Below are 23,734 nucleotides of genomic sequence, written 5' to 3' on the forward strand. Positions count from 1 at the left end.
AAGGAAATATTTTCTTAATGATTTTGTGAATTTATTTTTCAAAAATTATTTAAGATGATTAAAATAATACATAAAAAAAGAAATCCACTTTTACTTTTATAGCCAAGCAAGGGAATTAAATATTGAAAAATTTATAATTAGAACTATCAAATTATCATAAATTCTAGATTTTAGATCTGACCATATATCAAAATCAACGCATTGCACCCTGCAATTACCAAAAACTTAGATACAAAACATACAAATAGGGTTGTTAGAAAAATAATAATAACATTACTAGAGTTATTGCGAGAGTAATTTAAATAAATTTAAGTTCGGACTTGATTCGTATTAATTATTATTTTTTAGTATTATTTTTAACTTTATAATGAAAATATTTTAAGTATTTGAAAAAGATAAACAGGTAATCATGCTAGCATAATCTCGACTTAGGCTGGTGGTATTATGAAGAATATAATTATTTATATATGTATATATAAGCTATCTTAATGTGTATAAAACAATTTAAAGTGGAATTTGTTTGTTTGGAAAGAAAAGAAAAGGGAAGAAAAGAAAAAAATTTAAGCTGAGGGACTGCAAGTACTTCACAGGCTTGAAGAATGAATTTTGTGGGCCAGTAATGAGTGTTTATCCAGCGTTGGTGGAGAAGAAAAGCAGGAGGATGTGAAGTATCATAGCCTAGTCCCGAGGAAACTAGACTTTAAGGGACTATTGAGACAAACTACAAAGGGGGGAGGGGGCAGAATTAACAAAGTGAGAAAAGAGTGGTGGAGTGAGAAACTACAGGTGGGAAAGAGACCAGGGACGGGAGAGAGAGAGCGAGAGAGAGAGAGAGAGAGAGAGAGAGAGAGGCAGAAATTATATTAATATGGCTGCAAATTTGGGGATTTGGTAACGTCGATTCAGCTCCTTGGCAGAGCGAAAGAACTGAACCAGCAACAACGACAACGCCAGCACCACCCAGAAACCACCCAGAAGAAGAAGAAGAAGAGGAAGTGAGAGAGAGAGCCTCTGGACAAAGCAAACATAAGGCTGTTTTTGGGGACCTTAGGTAACAAAGACAAAAGCGAAGCAGAAGCAGAGAGCCTTGCAGTCGTTACAGAACAACAACATCGACATCAACAACAACGAATCATTATGATTGCTGCCATAACCTTTGTGCCTGCATAGTCGTTTTCTCTCTTTCAGGGTCATCTTGCTCGTGAATGGGGTAGCCTATTCTTACTGCGCTGCTTGAAGAGACAAGACAGACAGATACACCTTGAGCTTGCTGCTTTCTTTTTACTTGTTTTCAAAGGTTTTAATTTTCTTCTGCGAAGTCTCTTGTTGTGGCCTTTGATTGAATGGTGCATCCGGAGGAGGGTCCAAGGGCCTCGTCGATTTCTCATGCGGAAACGGGTAAGTTTTGGTGGGTTAGCGCGAATGCTTCTCCGTTTGGTTGTCTAGAAAGTTGTGGAAAGGGTGAAGAAATGAAAGCGTAAAAGATAGATATTACATTCACTCTTTGGGTACGAAGACAACGCAGTAAAATTAATTGAAATGAGGATTCTCAATCTCTATGCTTTTCCAACCATTCTGAGTTTCAAGAAAATGTGAAAACTTGTTTCTAATGAGCTAAGTATCAGTCTCAAGCTTAGTCCAGCGAAGGGTCTGATTTGTCAACTAAAGGATAAATTAGTGTTAAAAGTCATGGGTTTCTTCATTTTCCTGCGTTTTGTCGGCAACCAAGCGTAGCAGAAGCTCTTCCAGCTACCAAATGAAGCTGAATCTCAAGACCCAGTTCTTATTTTTTCTGACTTTTTATTCTTTGAGTTTTTGTAGGGTCTGCAGTTGATGATCTATATACCGAGCTATGGAAGTTATGTGCTGGGCCTCTGGTGGATGTGCCGAGGCGCGGGGAGAGAGTCTTCTACTTTCCTCAGGGTCACATGGAACAAGTGCAGCAAACTCTTCCACTTCATTGTTCTTTTTCTTTTTTCTTCTTTCTGTTTTCAGTGTTTCCGAAAAATGATCAAAGTTTGCTTTTTTTGTTGTTGTTGTTGTTGTTGTGCTTGTTTTCAAACTTTGATTGCTTTTGTTGGGTTTTGTAGTTGGAAGCATCAACAAATCAGGAGCTGAATCAGCAAATCCCTCTGTTCAATCTTCCTTCTAAGATCCTTTGTGGTGTTGTTGACATTCGATTACTGGTATTCTATCTCTGATCTTGGTTTCTATATTTGTCTTTCCTATTTTGTTCGGTTAATTGTAAAATCATTATTTAGGTGTTTAGGGATTTGCAAGAAACTCTTTAGCTTTCTAATTTTCGCAATTAACATCATCAGTTTGCAAATTTTATTATTCATCCATTTTCCGTCAAACTGATTAATGGCAAGGTTGCTACCCAGCAATCAATCAAATTTCGACATGTGGCATTCAAATGTCACGTTAGCACTTTTATAAAAATATGATAATCTCAAAAATCTTAAAATTAAGAAAAATATATTAAAAGTGAAAATATTATTTTAAAAAAGTTACAAATATTGAAAAAAAACCAAAATCAAAAGCTAAAAAAATATATATATATACAATTAATTCTAAACATAAAAATTATTAAAATAACTACATCTTAACACTGAAATTTAAAAATCATAAAATTAAAAAACAAAACTTAAAGCAGAAATAGTAATTAATGTTTTATGGAAAAGTAAAAAAGAAGACAAAACTTCCTCTCCCATGTGGGTGGCAACCACCCACAAGGAGGGGGGATTCCCCCTCCCAGGGAGTCATGGGGCTAAAGGCCCGTGTTGGATTGCAGGGTGGTTGATGAGCCAGCCTGTGATGGTTTAGGAGCTGCCCCGTGAAGGGTGAGAGCTTCCCCCTCACTGGATGTGCTGTTGCCACCCCGGGGTGGTCGATGTGGCCAAAAGTAGCATTTGAATATTTTTAAAGTTTCATCTTCCTTCTTCTTCTCTTTTGAATATTTTATATTAAATATTTTTTAATGTTCAAGTTGTTTAAAACGTTTATAAATTTTTAAATAGTATTCACAATTTCTAAAGTATTTTTCTTAAGTTTTTAATTTTTCTCAATTTATTTAAATTTTTTATATTTTATATTTAATTTTTTATTATTTTGTAAGTAAATGGCACAAGTCAAACTTTGATTGGTTGCCATGCAGCAACATTGTCGTTAATTGATTTGACAGAAGATGGATGGAAAGACTTAGGCCTCATTTGGTTACACAAATGAGATGAGATGAGATGAGATGAAAGTTGAATAAAATATTGTTAGAACATAATTTTTTAATATTATTTTTGTTTTGGAATTTGAAAAAGTTAAATTGTTTTTTGAATTTTGTTTGAGAATTTGGAAAAATTGTAATGATTAGATGAAATGAGATGAGATGGTTTGTGAAAACAAATTAGGCCTTAATTGCAAAAAATTGTAAACTCAATAAGTTAATTGCGAAATTAGAAATCTGCCGAGTTTTTTTTCCTGCTTTTGTGAATTCTTGAAAATTCAGGAACTGTATTTATGACTAACACTTTTCTAAACCTGGTTTTTGTTTGAAATCTTTGTTCAATTTTTTTATAGGCTGAACAAGAAACGGATGAGGTTTATGCGCAGATCACTCTGCACCCAGAATTAGATGTGAGAATTTGTTTCTCTTGTATTATTAACTAATTAAATAATGATTGCTCTGTTTGATTGCTGAGAAAACATGTAGAAAAAAAGGTAAGTGGACCTAAGATCCATATTTTTCATTCTTATGGTTGACCCAATTTTTGGAGAAATGATCTATAAGGTAATTGTGTTGATTCCCTTAAATTACAAAACATTTCTAAACAGGGAGAAGTTTTTCATTCATCAAGCTTTCTTTTGTTGAATTCTTTGCCAATCAATTGGTGCCTAACAGAAGTGGCCAACTTTATGAATAAGGTATTCTAATGGAAAGAATTTATTTATGGTTATGGTGATATTACAGCAAAGTGAGCCTAAAAGTCCCGATATATGCCCAACTGAGCCACCAAGACAAACAGTGCATTCATTTTGCAAGATTTTAACTGCTTCGGATACGAGCACTCATGGGGGGTTCTCAGTTCTTCGAAAGCATGCCACCGAATGCCTGCCTCAGTTGGTAATAACTCTCATTTTATGTTTTGATGTCTAATACTGTAGTTCTAGTGGTTGATTGAAAGCTTTACACATGCACTGCTTGCTATTTATGTTTTGGCAGGACATGACCCAAGCAACACCAACACAGGAATTGGTAGCCAAGGACCTTCATGGGTTTGAATGGAAGTTTAAGCATATATTTAGAGGTAATGCATTTGAATTTTGTACTGTTGACAGTTTTTTACTTTGTCAACTGATGCTTTGTTGTTCAATTTTTGGAAGACATGCATGTCTATTTCGTTCAAAGCAAATCTACCTTTTTTAATTTCTGGAATTATGTTTCTCCTTTCTACTCAATGATTAGGCCAACCGCGTAGACATTTGCTCACAACGGGATGGAGTAATTTTGTCACTTCCAAGAGATTGGTTGCAGGAGATGCCTTTGTGTTTCTGAGGTACCATACATTTTTTTGGTGCGCAGAGTGAGATCTATGCATCTTTTGGTAGCTGAGCTTTTCTGTTTATAATAACTTGCTGTGCAGGGGCGAAAATGGTGAATTGAGAGTAGGTGTTCGACGTCTTGCTCGCCAGCAGAGTCCCATGCCTTCATCTGTGATATCCAGCCAAAGCATGCATCTTGGAGTGCTTGCTACCGCTTCTCATGCTGTTTTGACCCAGACTCTTTTTGTGGTTTATTACAAGCCAAGGTTTGATTGATATGTTCTTTAATTTGTAAATTCAAATTTTTCATATTAGTCGATCGTTCTTTTTATTTAACTTTGTTTTTTGTTTTTTGCTTTCTTTTTTTTTTTTTTTTTTTTTTTTTTTTTCTCATATCATGAGTTTGATTAGGACTAGTCAGTTCATTATAAGTGTAAACAAATATCTTGAGGCCATTAACAATGGGTTCTCAGTTGGCATCCGCTTCAAGATGAGATTTGAGGGAGAAGACTCTCCAGAAAGAAGGTAACAATATAATATTTGTTTTGGGCATTGGGTCCTACTCTTTTTTATCTTGATTGTTGATTTCTATTTGAAATTTGTTTGTTCAGATTCTCGGGAACCATAGTTAGGGTCGAGGATATATCTGCAGAGTGGTCGGATTCTAAATGGCGGTCACTGAAGGTTGTAAATAGTTCTTATTGTTGAATGAAAGAAAATTTATTCAAACAAGGAAAAATACAATAAATATTCGTGCACAATACAAGCAGTTAAGCTGCAATTTCATACATCCACACGCCTGAACAATGAAATCTCAAAACAAAATAGAAACAAAAGCTCAAGCAAATGCAGATAACTCAGAGGTTGAGAATATTTTCATTTAAACATCTAAATGCTGGCATATTGATTGTCTTCTTTTTGATACTTGCTTGTTCCAATTTCTTCCCTTTCAGATTCAATGGGATGAACCTGCAACCATTCAAAGGCCAGAGAGGGTTTCCCCTTGGGAGATAGAGCCTTTTGTTGCTTCCGCATCCATGAATCTTGCTCAACCGGTTGTAAAGAGCAAGAGGCCCCGGCCTGTTGATATTCCATCTTCTGGTATGAGAATCTATTTATTGGACTTCTTAGTGTATTTAAATGTTTGTTTTTTACGCAATCCATTGAAATGCAGAAATCACGACCAACTCTGCAGCCTCGGCCATTTGGTACCATGGATCAACCCAGTCCCATGAGTTGACCCAATTGAGTGCTGCTGCTGAGGTTGTCCAAAGCTGTGACACCAGTGTTGCTTGGCCTTCTAGGATGAAAGAAATAAATAACAACAGATCAAGAGTTCGTGCAGAAGGCACGTGGTCCTCTTCTCCACATGTGAACATCTCTCTAGATCTTTTCTCCGATTCACTGGAGGATAACAAAACTGTAACATTACAGTCGACTCTCTCTGATTTTCTCTCTCCAGTTTCATCAAGGATAAGCAATGGTCTGGTAAATGACCATGTGGAAAAGGAGATAAAATCAGAGACTTCTCTTGGTTGCCGGTTATTTGGAATTGATTTGACAAAAAACTCTGAAACCATTGCACTAGCAACAATGGTGTCTGGTGGTGCAAAAGGACAAAGCCCAACTGCAGCATCTAAAGTTAACGCAGTGCATAAACCAGATGCTAAGTCCTCAAAGGAACAGAAGCAACTTATACCAGATGAATCACTGAAGGAGACACTGAGCAAGCAGGGCTCCATTCTTTCCACCAGAACTCGCACTAAGGTAAACTATATGGTAATTGCTGGTTAGATATGATTTGTGCCGTTACTTATATTATTAATTCCGATGACAACAAACTCTGTGGAGAAGGTGCAAATGCAAGGGGTTGCTGTTGGTCGTGCCGTTGACTTGACTGTGTTGAAGGGGTACAATGATCTCATAGATGAGCTGGAGAAAATGTTTGAGATTAAAGGGGAGCTTTGTCCACAGAACAAATGGGCAGTTGTTTTTACAGATGATGAGAATGACATGATGCTTGTGGGTGATGATCCGTGGCCGTAAGTAGTTACAAATTGGTCTACTGTGCAATTCCATTTCCCATTCTATAGGTACTGGGTTTATTGACTATTACTTTCATAACTGCAGAGAGTTTTGTAAGATGGCAAGGAAAATCTACATATATTCAAGTGAGGAAGTGAAGAAGATGACTGCAAGATGCAAACTTACTGCCTCATTATTAGAAGGTGAAGGCACCATTGGAAGCACAGACTCGGAGCATAGAGCTGAAACTTGATAGTCTATCTTTATTTTTGGGCTTTATGTTGTTCTGCTTTCTTCGCTTGAGGGAGTGGGTTGCTGGTGGTTTGGTTTGCTCAGAATTTTGGAGCTTCCACATCAACAGCCAAAAAGTTTACCAGATGGTTTGGGTCCTTGTTTTCTATTTTGCTTTTAATGTAAGGAATGGTGGACTTTATTCTGTATTAGATTCCCTTAAAAGCATATACCTTGTTTTTGGGGTTGTTGTTCTAACATTGATCCGCCTATAGGAATACCTATGTATTTGCATTTTGAAGTCCTGATTTCTTGTTTGTTGTCATCATGTTCTTGTCTTGTGAGTTCTGCTGTCCGCGTGGCTTAGTAATTCCTGCTCAGAAGAGACCATTATTGTATGCGGAAGAGAAGTGAAAGTGTGTCTTTCCATTCATGTCAGTTTAAAGGAACCCTTCGTTGGTAAGCTGCCTTCTTTGAATTTGGGAAGTGTTTTATCTAATCTAATTATTACAACTTTATCAAATTTTCACATAAAATATAATAAACAATTTAATTTTTTCAAATCTTAAAATAATAATAATAATATTTTATTTAACTTTTATATAAAATCATTCTATCTTATCTTATTTCTGAATCCAAACCAACCCTAAATATAAAGGTAGAGAAGGTTTTGGTTTGTAAGTAGGTGATGTGGACTGTGGTTTTGGCAACGCACACTTCAGACTTAGACAAACTTATGATGCTTTGAAGAATTTAGGGAATGAGGTGTCAAATTGATTGGGCAAAATAGAATCTCTCTTTAGAGAATAGCAGCCCCATCATTTTGCTCCCTCAAAGTGACCATTAGTGTAATTGCAATTTTTTTTTCTTTGTTTTTTCAAATATTTTTAGAACATTTTTAAACATTTTTTTTTTAAAATACACAAAGTTATTAATAATCACTTCTTTTAACTATTAAGAAATACACCGAATTATCAAAATGAGGGTCATAACTAGGGCCACTTGGCATTTTCCAAGAATTTAAAACAGGAACACAAGCCAAAGGAGTTTGGTTTGGAGTGGTTGTCGGGGAGGCTGACTTTGGAGAGAGAGAGAGAGTCTTTCCTACTTGTTTTGTAAGTTGTTGAGGAGGCAAAGTCGGTTGTTTTGAAAGTTGTCGAAAATGAGGAGGCAAAGTGTGTTTCAACTCTAAAAGGAAGAAGTTTTTAATAGGATTGAGGGAAAAATGAACTTTGTGAAGTTGTAAAGTTGAGCTTGACAAGGACGTGAAGATAATATGGTGGCAAGATCCTCTGTTGTACACCATCTTTTTGACAGTCAAAAAAGGCTGGCCGAGTGGCGGGCTGCGTGATTCTCCAAAGCATTCAAGTCACGAGGATGAAACTGAAAAAAGAAAAAACGAAATGAAATACGGTGATAATTGCTAAATGGAAATATTTTTTACAACATATTTTTTACAACATATTTCATAACGGAAAAATATAGCTGTAAGTATAATTGTATATTAATTTGTACATCAATATGATGTGATTGATCAAAAAATAAATTTTATTGAAAATAGTGTTAATTTAAATTTTAAGTATGAATGAATCAGTATTGGTACACAGATTAGTACGCGACTATGTTTGTATATAGCAAAACTCTTTCACAACAATGTATTAAATGAGAGGTATTTTTATAAAAATATCTTATAAAAGTAATATTATTTTACAAAATATCCTTATCTTATACATTATTGTGAAATGTGTTGTAAAAATATATTGTGTACATTATTACTCACTCGATAAATCACACCTAAACCCGATAAGGAAAACCCTTCTTTTTTAAATTTGAGCGCGGGCAAAAACTAGCAAATCGACCTTCAAATCTTTACGTATATCTTGGGTCATGTGTTACATCAACACCATAGGATGGTCTCGCCATGGCCATCTATTGTTCCTAACTGCCACTAAAGTGTCGTGTATGTAGTCATCTTACATTCGATTGAGGAGTTGTGTAGTATTGCTTGGTTCAGTGCGTTATTGTAGTATAAAAAATTTTATTTGCAGTTACTTTTTATTTCAAATCAAATTGACACATTTTTTCCATCATTGCCCTTGCCATCCACTATCTGTTTGAAAAGCTCTCGCTCGGAATTCCCTCCATCCAAAGATAGTTAAGGACCAACGATCCTAAGAAGTCACACCTAAACCCAATGAGATAATCCCTTCTTCCTTCCATCCGAGCGAGTATGACTTTTCACCCGGCTTGAAAAACACTATTCAGACCTAACCATACAAGCTCTTAAGGAAAGGGATTTCCAAACTGGTTATATTAACCAATTAACCGAACCGGAAATTTTTGGAAATTAACCGATTAATCGAATTTTTTTTTAATCTAGATATTAATAATATTGTTGAGTATTGCCACATGTTGTTCTTTGTCAATGCATTAAATCAATGTGTTTATCATTTTTCTTCTCATTTTTGTGGCAATCAATGGTAGTTCTTTTTCTTTTTCTTTTTTTTCTTTTTCCATGCGAGATAATCCTATAATTTGTCTGATCTTAACGATTTCAGTATGCCAGACTCTCTAAAGTCTGGACTGTACCCTCGCACATGCTCACATAGAGCCCTTATAATTTTCTCAAGGACAGTCACACAACTTATGTTGAACATCTGAAACTGAAAGTATGGTTTTGTTCATCTTTTTCAGTCTCAACCTTCCATCCTGTTGAATTATTTTAGTGAGCCGAATAATTTGGGGCCACATGAGAATCATAAAAACTTTTTAGACGGGGACAAGGAATGCAATGTATAAAATATGCAGCAGGCCCTTTAAACAAATGGGAAAGACCACCAACCCAACAGTGCATTGGGATTTTAACAGAAAATCTAGGTGGGCATGAAAGGGATAGAAAATGTGGTGACTTCTCCACCGTAGAGAAAGAAAACTAAATGCAGCATTGTAAAGGAAATGCCTCAAGCGTAAATGCTATGAGGTGATCTTTATTTATACAATAAATCTGTACAACTATAAACAAGGAAATAATTTGAATATATACAATAAAGGCAATATCCTAGAATTAAGGTGAATCAGTGGAGCTAGAATCATGGAGAATCAACTATCTTCTTGGTCAGAATCAGGGGAAGCAGATTCTCCTCTAATATCCCCCCTCAAAGTTGGCGTGGGTGAAATGGGAAAAACGCACAACTTGCAACGATCCAACAAAAACTGTAATTTTGGCACCCCTTTAGTGAAGACATCGGCCAATTGAAGATGAGAGGGGAAAAACCCGAGACTAAGAACCCGTTGAGCTACAAGTTCTCTAACAAAATGATAATCGATGTCAATGTGTTTAGAGCGAGACTTGGTGACCGGGTTGGAGGCAATAAAGATGGCACTTGTGTTATTACATAACAATCTCGGAGGAGAGGGGAGTGTGATATGAAGCTCACGAAGAAGCTGAAGTGTCCAGGAAAGTTCAGCAGCAACTGAGGCTAGAGCACGGTATTCGGCTTCAGCACTTGAGCGAGCAACAATAGTTTGCTTTTTCGAACACCACGAGATGAGACTTCAGCCAAAGTAAACAACATAGCCTGTTGTAGAGCGCTGGGTAACAGGGCATCTGGCCCAATCTGTATCAGAATAACCAAGCAAAGTCGAAGAAGAATCTCGCGAGAGTTGTAAGCCATAATGATAGGTGCCCTTAACATATCGTAAAATACGCTTCAAGGCACGGAAGTGATCAATGGTAGGAGCATGCATATATTGACATATAGAGTTAACACTGTAAGATAAATCAGGTCGGGTAAGAGTCAAATATTGCAAAGCTCCTGCAAGTGACGGAAACTGAGTGGCATCAGAATGAGCAGTTCCAGATTCAGTTAGATGAGATCCCACTAGAAAAGGAGTGGAAATAGGTTTTCAATCCACCATGTTTGCCCGAGTCAACAAATCAAGAGCATATTTGGTTTGGCTGAGAAAGATTCATTTTTCATTGCGAATAACCTCGATTCCCAAAAAATAGTGTAAATCACCAAGATCCTTCATTGAAAATTCTCGTGCCAATTGGTCAATGAGGATACGAAGCATAGACTGATTATTACCTGTAATAACCATATCATCGACAGATAAGAGAAGATAAATAACACCATGAGGACCATGATACACAAAAAGTGAGGAATCGGCATGACTCGCAATAAAACCAAGTCCAAGCAAAAACTGACTGAAACGTTGGAACCATGCCCGTGGGGCCTGTTTTAGACCATAAAGAGCACGTTGTAGGCGACAAACATGAGAAGGGAGTTGGGGATCAGTGTATCCTGGCGGTTGTTCCATGTAAACTTCTTCTGTAAGAAAACCATGGAGAAACTCATTTTTAACGTCAAGCTGATGAAGTGACTAGCCATGCATAGCAGCTAGGGACAAAATAATTCGAATAGTGGCAGGCCGAACAACTAGACTGAATGTGTCATTGAAATCAATGACATGTTTCTGAGAAAAACCTTGGGCCACAAGACGAGCTTTGTGACGTTCTATAGAGCCATCTACTCGAAGCTTCGTCTTAAAGATCCACCGACAGCCTACAACATTATGATCACTCGAACGTGGAACCAAACGCCATGTGCTATTGTGCTTGAGAGCGGCGATTTCATCATCCATGGCGGAAAGCCACTCGGGATGCTTGACAGCTGATTTAAATCCACGAGGTTCCTTGACAGCAAGATGTACTTGAAACCACAGTGGAGCAGACAAAGCATATAACGAATGAAGAGTGCGAGGTTTAACAATACCGTTCTTAGCACGAGTAACCATAGGGTGAGTAGCTGTCGGCAATTGATTAGAGGAAGAAGGAACAGGAGGTATGACTTCTAATGCTATCGCCGGCGAGGAAGGCTGAGAAGAATCTTCAAGAGGTGGTGAAGGAATACTTGAATCAACACAAGGAACACACAAGGTGGGGGCCGGGCAATGAGCTGAAGTCACACTTGAGGAGGAAGTATCACTAGAAAGAAAATTGTCAGAAGGGTCATCAAAAGTGACATAATCAAGACCATCCAAAGTAGGAAGAGTCGAGCTGGAAGCATAAGGAAAATAATCTTCAAAAAATTGGACATGGCGAGAAATATAGACCCTGTTAGTTTTCTTATCCAAGCAACGAAAACCTTTGTGAAGATGACTATAACCAATAAAAACACAAGGAAGGGACCTTGGAGATAATTTATTCGACGTATAATCACGTAGAAAAGGACAACAAAGGCAGCTAAATGTATGTAACAAGGAATAAGGAGGAGGATAACCATATAAAATTTCGTAATGGGACTTACCATGAAGAACCGGTGATGGGAGGCGATTAATGAGATAACATGCCGTGGAAAAAGACTCAACCCATAAACGTAAAGGTACATGAGAATGAAACATGAGGGTGAGACCAGTTTCAGTAATGTGGCGATGCTTTCTCTCGGCGATACCGTTTTGATTTGGTGTATAAGGACAAGCGATACGCTGAATTATACCATTCTCACGAAGAAAAGAGGTAAAACGATGATTAGTAAATTTTAGTACCAATGTCGCATTGAAAAGATTTGATTTTACAGTCAAATTGAATTTGGACATACTTATTAAACTGAACAAATATGTCAAAAAAATCAAACTTAAGCTTTAATGGATAAAATCAACTAAAGTGGGAAAAATCATCTATCAAAACGCAATAGTACTTATATCCGGAAGGAGAAGTAACTGGTGAGGGACCCTATAAATCGCAATGTATCCTTTCAAATAAAGAGGCACAACGTTGATCTAAATTGGAGAAAGGTAAACGATGACTTTTGCCCAATTGACAACCAAAACAAGGTTTAGAATGAATCTTACTCTTATGAGAAAGGGTAATAGCACCATGCTTATTTAAAGAAGAAACAATGCGAAAAGATGGATATCCTAATCGTGCATGCCAAGTGATAGATGAAGCACGAGAGGTACATTTAGAAAGAGTAGATAAAAAACTTGCATGGCCACGTTCAAGAACATAGAGCCCGTTCTCACATCGCCCGACTCCCATCACTATTCTTGTTGCTAGATCCTGTATGGTAAAACCAGAAGAAGAAAAAATGACTGAACAATTGTTCTCACGAGTAAGCTTGCTAATTGACAAGAGATTTTTAGTAAGACTAGGCACAAGGAGAACATCAGACAAAGGTAAAGGATGAGAAGCAACAATGGATGAAATTGAACCGATGCGAGAAATAGGCATGGAAGTACCGTTACCAACATACACCCGCTGATTACCAGTATAAGGAATGGAATTATCAAGAGCAGCAACATCATGTGTCATATGCGAAGTAGCCCCAGTATCCATATACCATGCGGAATTAGTCAGTTCATCAACTGAAGTAGCAGCAAAGGCTTCAATCAAACCATCTGACTTGGCTTTCTTCAATAACTTACCAAGTTTATGACATTTCTTGGCAGTGTGCCTCTCTTTACCACACCACTGACAGGTAACGCCTGGAGTCTTGGAAATATTTCCAAAGGTAGGCTTTGGGCGACCAGAAGAAGCACCTCGTTGCGTAACAAGAGCCGACTGGAAAGATGAGTCACCATGAAGGGATCGAGAGAAAAGCTCATGACTGAGAGCTTTTGGCACCAAGTTGGCAAAAGAAGGTAGCGACAACTGTGACAACATTGAAGTAGAAAAAATTTTGTAATCAGATCCAAGACCACAAAGAAACCAATGTACCTTATTTGTGTCATCAACGGGTTTGCCAATAGCACTAAGTTGATCACACAGAGAGTGAAAGGAATGAGCATATTCAGCAACACCACAAGAGCCTCGTTGCTTCAACTGAAGTTCGTCTTTCAATTGAATCTCCCAAGTCTTAGAACTGTGTGAAAAAGAGGCTTCAAGAGCTAGCCACGCATCACGAGCAGTAGAGCAATCCATAACTTCAGCCATACATTCCTCATTGAGAGAGGCATAAAGAAGACTGAGTATTAACCGATCTTGTGCATGCCATTTCTTGTAAGTAGGATTTGGAACCAGATCAGTACCCTGGGGAATCTGAGCAGAAGGTGCCGAAGAAGGTCTCGGCAAGGATTTCACCGACTGGCTGATACCATGTAAAGGAAATGCCTTAAGTGTAAATGCTATGAGGTGATCTTTATTTATACAATAAATCTGTACAACTATAAACAAGGAAATAATTTGAATATATACAATAAAGGCAATATCCTAGAATTAAGGTGAATCAGTGGAGCTAGAATCATGAAGAATCAACTATCTTCTTGGTCAGAATAAGGGGAAGCGGATTCTCCTCTAATAAGCATGATGTTGAAGACTTTCTCTTTCAACATTTTAACTTTCAAGATTCCATCTTTTACAACATAAAATGAAATTCTTTCCCCGACAAGCTAATCAGATGCAAAACAAACTACATATATAAACTATTCATCCTTAGAAATCGATAGTAACTATTCATCCTGAGTATCATTTTCAAACATATGTACCTAGTCCTACATGGGCATAATCCTAGTTTACAAGACCGAAAACAACAAAAATTCCAAGTTTTTTCTCCTTCTGTTGCAAACTTCCAAATGTGATCCAAGCTATCAGCAAACCTACCCATTGTGATGGCCATGTCCTCCCTTTGGCTGAAGCCTCATAACACCATTTGGTAAGCTCATCTCATCATAGACCTACATTTTTTTTTAAGAAGAGGACGGTACCCCAATTTTATTGATTGCCCTTACTTATAGCGGAAGAAAATCATGGTTACAACAAGATACCTGGGGGATACAAATAAAGCAATAAAACCAAAACCCAGGCATCAAAACACTAAATCAAACTGAATCAAAATTACATAAACAAACCATAAAAAGGGAAAAGACATGAGCTAAACTAAAAAGAGAACCTGCAAAAAAGACAAACAAAACAGGATAAAATGACCAAAGTAAAACACAAAAACAACTTACCAAGGAAACCATTAATAGGTTCGCAAATAAGGAATACCAAGTCTGTCCATATGGATAAGACCTCTTAATCTACTAGGCAACTCACCAGACCAGTCTGAATTTAAACCACCAGCTCCCCTCTTAGCAAGGTAATCAGCCACAACATTACCTTCACGGAATACATGATTCACTCTATAATCCATACAGTTAAGATAATCAAGTAACTCCTCCCAAAAATCTTCTAAATACCAATTATTACAAGCACCCTTGGTAAGCCAAGTAACCAACAACTGAGAGTCAGTGTCAATTTCAATGCAAAAGAAACCCGAGTAATAGCACCTGCGAACACCTTCTAACAAACTGCGAAGTTCAACATAATTATTAGACCCCTGGTTTAGAAAAATCTAATAAGCATCTAGTAACCTTCCACTATCATCTCGAATCACACCCCCTACACCAGAAGGACCAGGATTACCAAGGCTACTCCTATCAGTATGAAGCTTGACCCAACCCTGAGGAGGTTTGGTCCACCTCACCACATGAACCTTTTTAGGTCTAGGAGATAAAATAGGAATGTCCAAACGTTGTAAAATAGCAACATCCTTATTAGGAAGCCTAGTAACTTTCATGATCAAATCCATAATACAGCAAATCCATAGCCTAATAGCATGCCAAACTGCCTCAACACTATCAATCCTATCCTCAAACCGAGCCTTACATTGCCTATTCCAAAGCTTCCAAGAAACAATAGAAGGGAGAAGACCAAAGATTATCTGCATCTGGGAAGACTTTCCCACACGACGAAACCAAAAATCCGATTACTCTTGCCAAGTTTGAAAAATACCCATATTCACACCTAATTGGACAGCAGCCAATCTCCAAATTTGTCGAGCAAAATCACCAGTACAAAGCACATGATTCAAATCCTCGGTGTAACCAGCAGAACAACAATTACACTTAGAAGCCATAGAGATGTCAACCCTTTTGATCCTATCATCCACACTCAAACAATTATTAAAAGTTTTCCACATCATAATAGAGATTTTCTTAGGCAAATGAGAATGCCAGATCCAATGAGCCCAAGGTAATGGGGACACCCTAACTCTAATACAATCCCAAGCACTTTTGGTAGAGAAAGACCCACTAGTATCCTTTAACCAAATTAAGACATCTTGCCTTTCCTTGCGCCCAGCCAAAAAATGACACAATTTTGAAGCTTTCTGATGGCCCACTAGGCGATCCAAGAGATGAATATCTCATCCATTATCAATACGACAATCTTTAATTTTTAAATGAGGTTGCTCAATCACAGGAAATTGACTGCTAAGAGGTCTATGCTCCTCCCAGTTATCATACCAAAAAGAAATATTACCCTCTCTCACCTTCCACTTAGACCCATTTAATACCTCTGGGATACAACGAACAATCGATTTCCAAATCCGAGTGCCTTTATTAGGCGCCAAAAGAGATAAATGACTATTTTTAATATACTTTCCTTTAAAAAAATCTGCCCAAAGAGACTGTCCCTGCATGAGTCACCAAGCAAGTTTCATGTGAAGAGCTTTCTGAATATCCCCAAAATTCCTTATACCCAAACTGCCTTCATCAGTAGGATTACAAATATGATTCCAAGGAATCCATTTCCTCTTAGCCTTATCATCAGAATCACCCCAAAAGAATGAACTCAAAAGCTTATTCAACGCCTCTAGCACAATCTTAGGAACATGTAACACAGCAAGAAGATGAGTGGCCATACTCGCTAACACATGACGCAGAAGAATAGTTTTACCACCTGCAGAGAGCATTTTCATCTGCCAACCTGCAATCTTTTTTTGGACTTTACCAAGAAGATCCCCAAAATAACTAGCCTTAAGTCTCCCTACCACAACAGGAACCCCCATATACTTGAAAGGGAAAAAGCCTTCAGAGAATCCAGTAATATTAAGAATAGCATGCTGCCTAGCAATAGGGATTTTCTTAGAGAAATAAATAGCACTTTTATCCTTATTAAGAACCTGACCCGTTCAATCTTCATAAAGAGTCAATACCTTCATCAGATTCCTCATAGAAGTTTTACTACCATTAGCAAAAATAATAACATCATCTGCATACATAAGGTGGGAAATGATTGGGGTACCTTTAGCTTGAGAAAATGAACCAATTTTACCAGTAGAAAAATACTGCTTAAGCACGCGAGATAACACCTCTTGCATGATAATAAACAAATAAGGGGATAGAGGGTCACCTTGCCTCAAACCACGCTCACCTTTAAAAAAATCCAAAGAGGTCCCATTCATCTTGATAGAATACCAAGGAGAGAAAATACAAGCTTGAATCAATGACCACAGTTGGGTATGAATTTGAAAGAGACTTCACAATAGGTTGTTTCCTAGTCTACTAACAAACCTCATTCATTGCAACCCATCGAAGAACTTGGACTGCCCACCTGCAAAGGCAATTCAAGCATACAAATGGTATAAGATTCCCCTCTTATCAAGCATAGTTGAAGCAACCAACATATATGGGGAACGATCAAATAAAGAATTTCAATAATCATCATGAGTTCAAGTAAGGAAAACTCAAGTAACTTCAATCGGCCTCATTCAAAATATTCATCAAAGTCATCTCTATATAAAAAAAAAAAAAAATTATGTTAAAAATATAATTAATTGAAAGGACTATATGAAAATATTCTTCAAATATGAATATTACTAGTTTCTAACTTGTAACTTTCCGCATCTTCCATTAGATCTTGAGAGTCATAATTAACAGAGGGAGTCATCAACCAATTTTGTTTGCAAATAAGAGCTTCAACTGTTGTATAGGCCAATGAGCTAAGTAATGAATCTAAGACACTACCTCCATTGCTAAATACCGATTCAGAAGCAATAGTAGATATGAGAATAGTTAACACATTTCAAGCTATACTGGTAAGTATAAGAAAATTGATTGAATTCATCTTCCACCACATTAAAATATCAAAATTGGAAGTCAATCCTTCGAGATTCTCCAACTCTGATTTTGACTCTACGACACCCTTTGATGCTTGATACTGCCAATACCTACAATAAATATCCTCTGCATCATCATAGGACATTGTGTTGCTTTGACTCTCACCAAAACTTGAACCTACATTGGATTTTAAATACTGTTTATACATCCACTCAATCATCCTCCTTAACCTTGTAATAAGTTCAGATGCTCGCTTATGACCAAGAAAATCTATAAACCAAAACTCCAAAACTTCCAACTTGGAGCGCAGATCAAGCATAACTGCAATAAATAAGATTTTGTTTACTTTTCAAAATCCCTCCAATACTTGTCATATTTCAACAGCATCGTCTTCAACATAGTTTTAAACATATCATCATCACCCATAGAATTGATCAAATGGTTATAGATTGAAGCAATTTCTTTGATGGACAAATATGAAGTTGCATAAGTTGAGCCAAAAATCCACAAAGTGATATCGTAAAAAATTTTCAAAAATCGTACAAAAACCTTAACAATTTTCCAATCATTTAAAGTTGGTGGTCCTTCTCTAACTCAAATAAATGTGGGCCAAACTGATTGTCTTCCTCTTGCATCACCTCAAAAGCATAATAATTGAGAATCACACTCAACATCAGATATGTTGAGTTCCACCTGGTTGAAACATCAAGAGAAAGAAGCGCACCACTCAAGATATTTTGTCTCTCCATGCATGACTTGAAATTACCAAGTCTTGTAGTGGAAGACTTCACATATTTCATCGCATTTCGAATCTTCACAATTGATCGATCAATTTCTTTCAAGCTATCATGGACATTATAATTCAAAATATGTGCGCAACATCTTATGCGCATAAGGTCATTGTCTAATACCAAGCAATTTCTAAGTTTGGTAATCTTCCTCAAATAATCGATGGCCATAATATTAGAGGATGCATTGTCTACTAATTGATGGTCGGAGCAAGGGCAAGAACTAGTGAATCAACGGGCAAATCTCCACTCCTATCTTTGGTCATTTGTTACAGTATCTGCACGGGATCGCCTTGGCATGTCCATCTGAGAAATGAACTATTCTTGCTGGTGATAAAGTTCAAATCATCCTCAAAGTCACTACTACTGGGGAATAACGATTGATAGTGGTCCTCGCTCAAAATATTGTCGTAACTCACCGCTTGAGAAGAGAGCGTCATCCAACCATACTATTGACATTCACCACCTTATCAGCACAACGAGCATTAAGATTAACACTCGAGCAACCAGCATGCAAACACTTGGCATGATTTGTTCTAAAGCTTGCCCATTGTTGCCCTCCAACAGTTAGACCAAAAAAACAAAGTATGCTATTGTGTGGGATTACTAACCAATACCAATCTTAACAAGACCTTGCTTGGGATCATGGAATAGGAAGAAAATATGCTCTTGCTCGAGATTGTCGAGCAAGTTAGAAGAAAGTATGCTCTTGTTCAGGATTTTCAAGTAAGGCCTATCTCCACAAGACCCTGCTCGGGATCATCGAGCATAAAGAAAGTTTACTTTTGCTCAAGATTCCAGAGCAAGGCCTATCTCTACCAGACCCGGCTAGGGATCATCAAGTAGAAAGAAAGTATGCTCTTTCTCGGGATTACCGAGCAAGGCTGATCTTCACAAGAAGCTACTTGGGATAATCAAGTAGAGCAAGAAAATAAGCCTTTACTCAGATCACTGAGCAAGGCCAGTGCTCTTGCTCGAGATTTCCGAGCAAGGCCTATCACCACAAGACACTGTTTAGGATCCCCGATAAGAAAGAAAGTATACTCTTGCTTGAGATTATTTTCTTCCATTGCACGATTATCATGAATAGCTTCTTGTCAAGATTGGGATCATCGAGTAAGTTCAATGCTCTTTCTTGGGATTCTCGAGCAAGGTCTATCTCCACAAACGTCTACTCAGGATCTTAGAGTAGGGGAAAAGTATGTTGTTTCTCAGGATTACAGAGTAAGGCTGATCTTCACAAGAAAATGCTCATGATAATCGAGCAAAGGAAGAAAATAAGCTCTAGCTCGAGATCACCGAGTAAGGCCAACGCTCTTGTTTCAAGATTCTTGAGCAAGGCCCATCTCCATAAGACCCTGCTCGGGATCATCGAACATGAAGAAAGTATGCTCTTGCTCAAGTTTATCGAGCAAGGCTGATTTTCGCGAGAAACTGATCGGGATAATCAAGTAGAGGAAGAACATAAGCTCATGTTCGAGATCACCAAGCAAGGTCAATCTTTATAAGACCTTGTGACCTTGGCAAGCATCTTGGAGAGGCAAAGTGCCTACCAAGGAAATCAAAAGCACTCGGCCTCACATGAGGGGAGCAATCCATCAATGCGCATTCCAAGCACACCAACACCTACCACCTAGGATAGCCAGTAGAGTGCGCACACACACACATATATCCAATGTGCATGCTTGACAGGGAATCAATCACATGCCATGCACATGCATGCTTAACTAGTGCTTAAAAGAAATGAAAGAGAAGTTTTTAGTTTAAAGTGAGATTTTATCTCAAATATTTTCTATAGCTCCAAAACTTTAACTTATTACAAATCAAATTAGTTTTGTTGTAATGTGTTAAGTTTTGTGGATATATATATATATATATATATAAAAGAGAAATACTATTGCCATAAATAGGTTTTATATTAGAAAATTTACAAATTGACATGGCTTCATGTAATACATTAGATCTACCATATAATATCAACCTAATCTTTGAACAAGTTTTCCTTTTATTCGATACTTTTAAGAGGCATGCGTAAATGGGTATAATTTGCTTTAAGTCTTTTCCCTTCATTTTAGGGTTTTATTAGTATTGTTTGCATTTAATGTGTATATAAATGCATATAATTGCTCGTAAACACACTTAATTAGATTGAAAGTTGTAAGTGATGTGAAAGGGATAAAAATAGCCTCGGCCCAATATTTCATCTATGGCCCAGTCCATGGGTTGCCTTCATCAAGAAAAAAGAGAGAAAAGTGAGATGAGGGGACAAAGGTTGGGGAAAGGAGGGCAACATGTCAGAGGGAAGTGACGGAAAGAAGGGAAAAAGAGAGAGAAAGTGGGTCAAGCACGTAAAAGTTGACGGCAAAGTGATATAAAGCCAAATTCTTCACCAATCAGTAACAACTCAATAAAAGGGATCAGATCGGCTAAAAGAAGGGATCTCTTTTGGACTACTTTAGGGCAACTTCATGAGAGATCTTTTTCAAACTCCAAAATAGAAACTCTAGTTTTAACACTTGTACAGTGAAGTACAAAAGATCATCAGAGACTGTTAAATACTCTTATTATAGTGGATTTACCCTCAAAATGACCTATGGACATAGGCCCTATATTGAACTATGTAAATTTACGTGTCTCACTCGCTATATATATTTGCTACATTTATTTTCTATTTGCTGGTATGGACATACGTACGACCATCATATTGCTCCTCTGTAACACCATCATGGGCTTCGTTCGCCGACCAAGTCCCAAATCGTCACCGTGGGCCGGACGTGACTCTTTCTCCCCTTCCAGCTAGTCCTACAAAATAAATGTTAATAGTTGGCTCGATTTGTAGGATCAAATTATTCTCTACACTGGAAGTAAGAGAATGATGATCTTTTGGTGTATGTAATCATCTCCGAACGAGTAGATAAATTCCTCTCATATAAGTGTTCTCAACTTTATATCTTTTATTTCTACAAATACTGCTACTAAAAAATCAAAGGGCGAGAACCCAAAGCCTGGGCATGTACTATGCACTTTAAATGCATAGTGCTTGGGTAGAGGTCGGGCATGCACTCTGAACTTAAAGTGCACAGTGCATGTGAGGAGCATCCTGACTATGCATGGCATGCATGGTGCAATATGAGTGCATGTCACCATGTACATAGGAACGGTGGTTGGGCCAGACATAGGCATGGCCCATGAAACATGCCTAGTCGACCACACTGGATTGCATCTACCCACCTCATAGTGGGCCACGAGTACTGTCCCATAGCATGTTACCCGCCAAGGTTATTGTACACCATGGTGCCACCATACATGGTTCCTCAACATCTTACCACAATCAAGCGAAGTGGCTCAAGTTTGTAGATCTCAAAAGTATTGTTTGGATTATCCACACTTACCCATTCGAATTTTGGTGGAAACTCCCTAGCGCGTAGTCAAGTTTTGTCTCCTGACACAGTAGTGCGGTTGAGCTTTGTCTCCCGTCATGGTAGCATGGTTGAGCTCTGTCTCCCATTGTAGCAACACGGTTGAGTTTAGTTTCCCACCTCATCTGGTAAGTCGAGCTCTGTCCCCTGTCGTGGTATCATGGTCAAGTTCCATCTCCTGCCCCGCCAAATCGATCACGCTCCATCTCCACCCTTACCAGATCAATCAAGTTTTGTCTCCCAATGCACTAGATCGATCAAGCACTACCTCTTCTGCTGCAGCAGCATAATTGAGTCCAGTCTCCCGTTGTACCCAGCAATCAACGGAGGGAACTCTTCTCCCAAGTGTCCCACTCCCTTCTTTCCATAAACTAATGCTCCGTGCTAGCACCCAGCAATCAACGAAGAGAACACCTTTTCCAAGTGTCCAAGTCTTTCTTCGCCTCAATGCGGTCGAGTCTATCTCCTACCAAATTCGATGCTTCGTGCTCACACCCACCAATCAACGAAGGGAACACCTCTCCCAAGTGTCTCAGCCCCTCCTCGCCACCCAGCGCGGTTAAGCAAGCCTCACACCTAGTTCAAAGCTGAGCTCCGTACTCATATCTGAATAGCAATGCTAGGACAATATCTTCTCCAGCAAATGTCAAGTGTTTACACTCGAGCCACAACCGTCGCAGCAAGTTACGTCCAGGAACAAGCCTCCGGGCTCCACAACTGCCTCGTGCGGGTTTTCTTCAAGAACTAGTCGACAGGCTCGACAACTGCCTAAGATGGACCCTAGGGGCTGAAAGGGCTCTCTAACCACTTTAAGTGCAAGTTACTACAATTAAACTCTAACATCAACGCTAAAATGGAAAAATCAAACAACAACTCACATCAAAGGGAAAAAATCCATTGAATGCTGGCAAGAATACAAACTCTTTATTTTCAAGAAAACTTTCACATCTAAGCTGAGCTCCGCATTTGCCACCTAGCACGATCAAGTCATCTCCCACCTAGCTCTACCAACCGAGCACCATGATCGAATCACTTCTTGTCTAGCTCTACATGCTAAGCTCTACACTCGCCACCTAGTGCGATCGAGCCATCTCCCGCCTAGATCTCTAGGCCAAGTTCCACACCCAAAGGTCTCCATTACATACTAAACATAAATGGAAGACCAAGGACCAATTTTCAAAATTTATCTTTGTATAGGATTCTGTTGGATTATCTCGATTGCAGCTTGACTTGAAGATTTACAAGACCTTCTTGTTGAGCAAGTCGACTATAGAAATGCAGGCATACAAAAAGGGATAAAAATAACCTAGGCCCAATATGACATCCATGACCTAGACTTTCATAAGGAAAAAGAGAGAAAAAGAAGATGATGGGACAAAGACTGAGGAAAAAAGGGCAAGGCATCAATGAGAAGTGATGGAAAGGCGGGAAAAAGAGAGCAAAAGTGGATAGTAAAGTGACATAAAATTGAATTTTTCACCAACTACTGACAGGGGCTCAATAAATTGGATCAGATCGATTGAAAAAAGAAATCTCTTTTGGACTTCTTTTGGGTAACTTCACCAGAGAGCTTTTTCAACCTCTAGATGAGAAACTCTATCTTTATTATTTATACACTGAGCTACAAGGGATCATAAGAGATTCTAAAATACTTTCATTATAGTGGATTTACTCTGCAAACAACTTGCAGACATAGGCATGTGCCAAATCACGTAAATATGAGTGTCTCTGTATTTATATTTGCTGCATTTATTCTTTATTTGCTGCGATGAACATATATACATTTGGGTACCGTACTGCTCCCTCAAAATGCTATTGTGGGCTCAAAACGACAATGACCAAGACCCGAGCCGA

At 38.1% G+C, this 23,734-nt stretch overlaps 1 protein-coding gene across 2 annotated transcripts; it reads left to right on the forward strand.

The window, feature by feature from the left end:
• Window positions 1-602: 602 nt before the first annotated feature.
• Window positions 603-7,117, forward strand: LOC122311380 (auxin response factor 18). 2 transcript variants are annotated; one of them, XM_043125927.1, is made up of 14 exons: window positions 603-1,398; window positions 1,822-1,937; window positions 2,091-2,186; window positions 3,574-3,630; window positions 3,965-4,117; window positions 4,217-4,301; window positions 4,460-4,550; window positions 4,638-4,802; window positions 4,948-5,061; window positions 5,148-5,220; window positions 5,490-5,637; window positions 5,711-6,303; window positions 6,388-6,578; window positions 6,667-7,117. In XM_043125927.1, exons 1-14 carry the CDS (start codon window positions 1,344-1,346, stop codon window positions 6,812-6,814), a joined length of 2,085 nt encoding a protein of 694 aa, XP_042981861.1. In that variant the 5' UTR covers window positions 603-1,343; the 3' UTR covers window positions 6,815-7,117. The 2 variants fall into 2 exon arrangements, with proteins under 2 accessions (XP_042981861.1, XP_042981870.1); XM_043125936.1 differs by having other exon boundaries at window positions 616-1,398; window positions 6,391-6,578.
• Window positions 7,118-23,734: the final 16,617 nt, after the last annotated feature.

This window comes from Carya illinoinensis, chromosome 1 (genome assembly GCF_018687715.1).
Source record: "Carya illinoinensis cultivar Pawnee chromosome 1, C.illinoinensisPawnee_v1, whole genome shotgun sequence".
Taxonomy (NCBI): domain Eukaryota; kingdom Viridiplantae; phylum Streptophyta; class Magnoliopsida; order Fagales; family Juglandaceae; genus Carya; species Carya illinoinensis.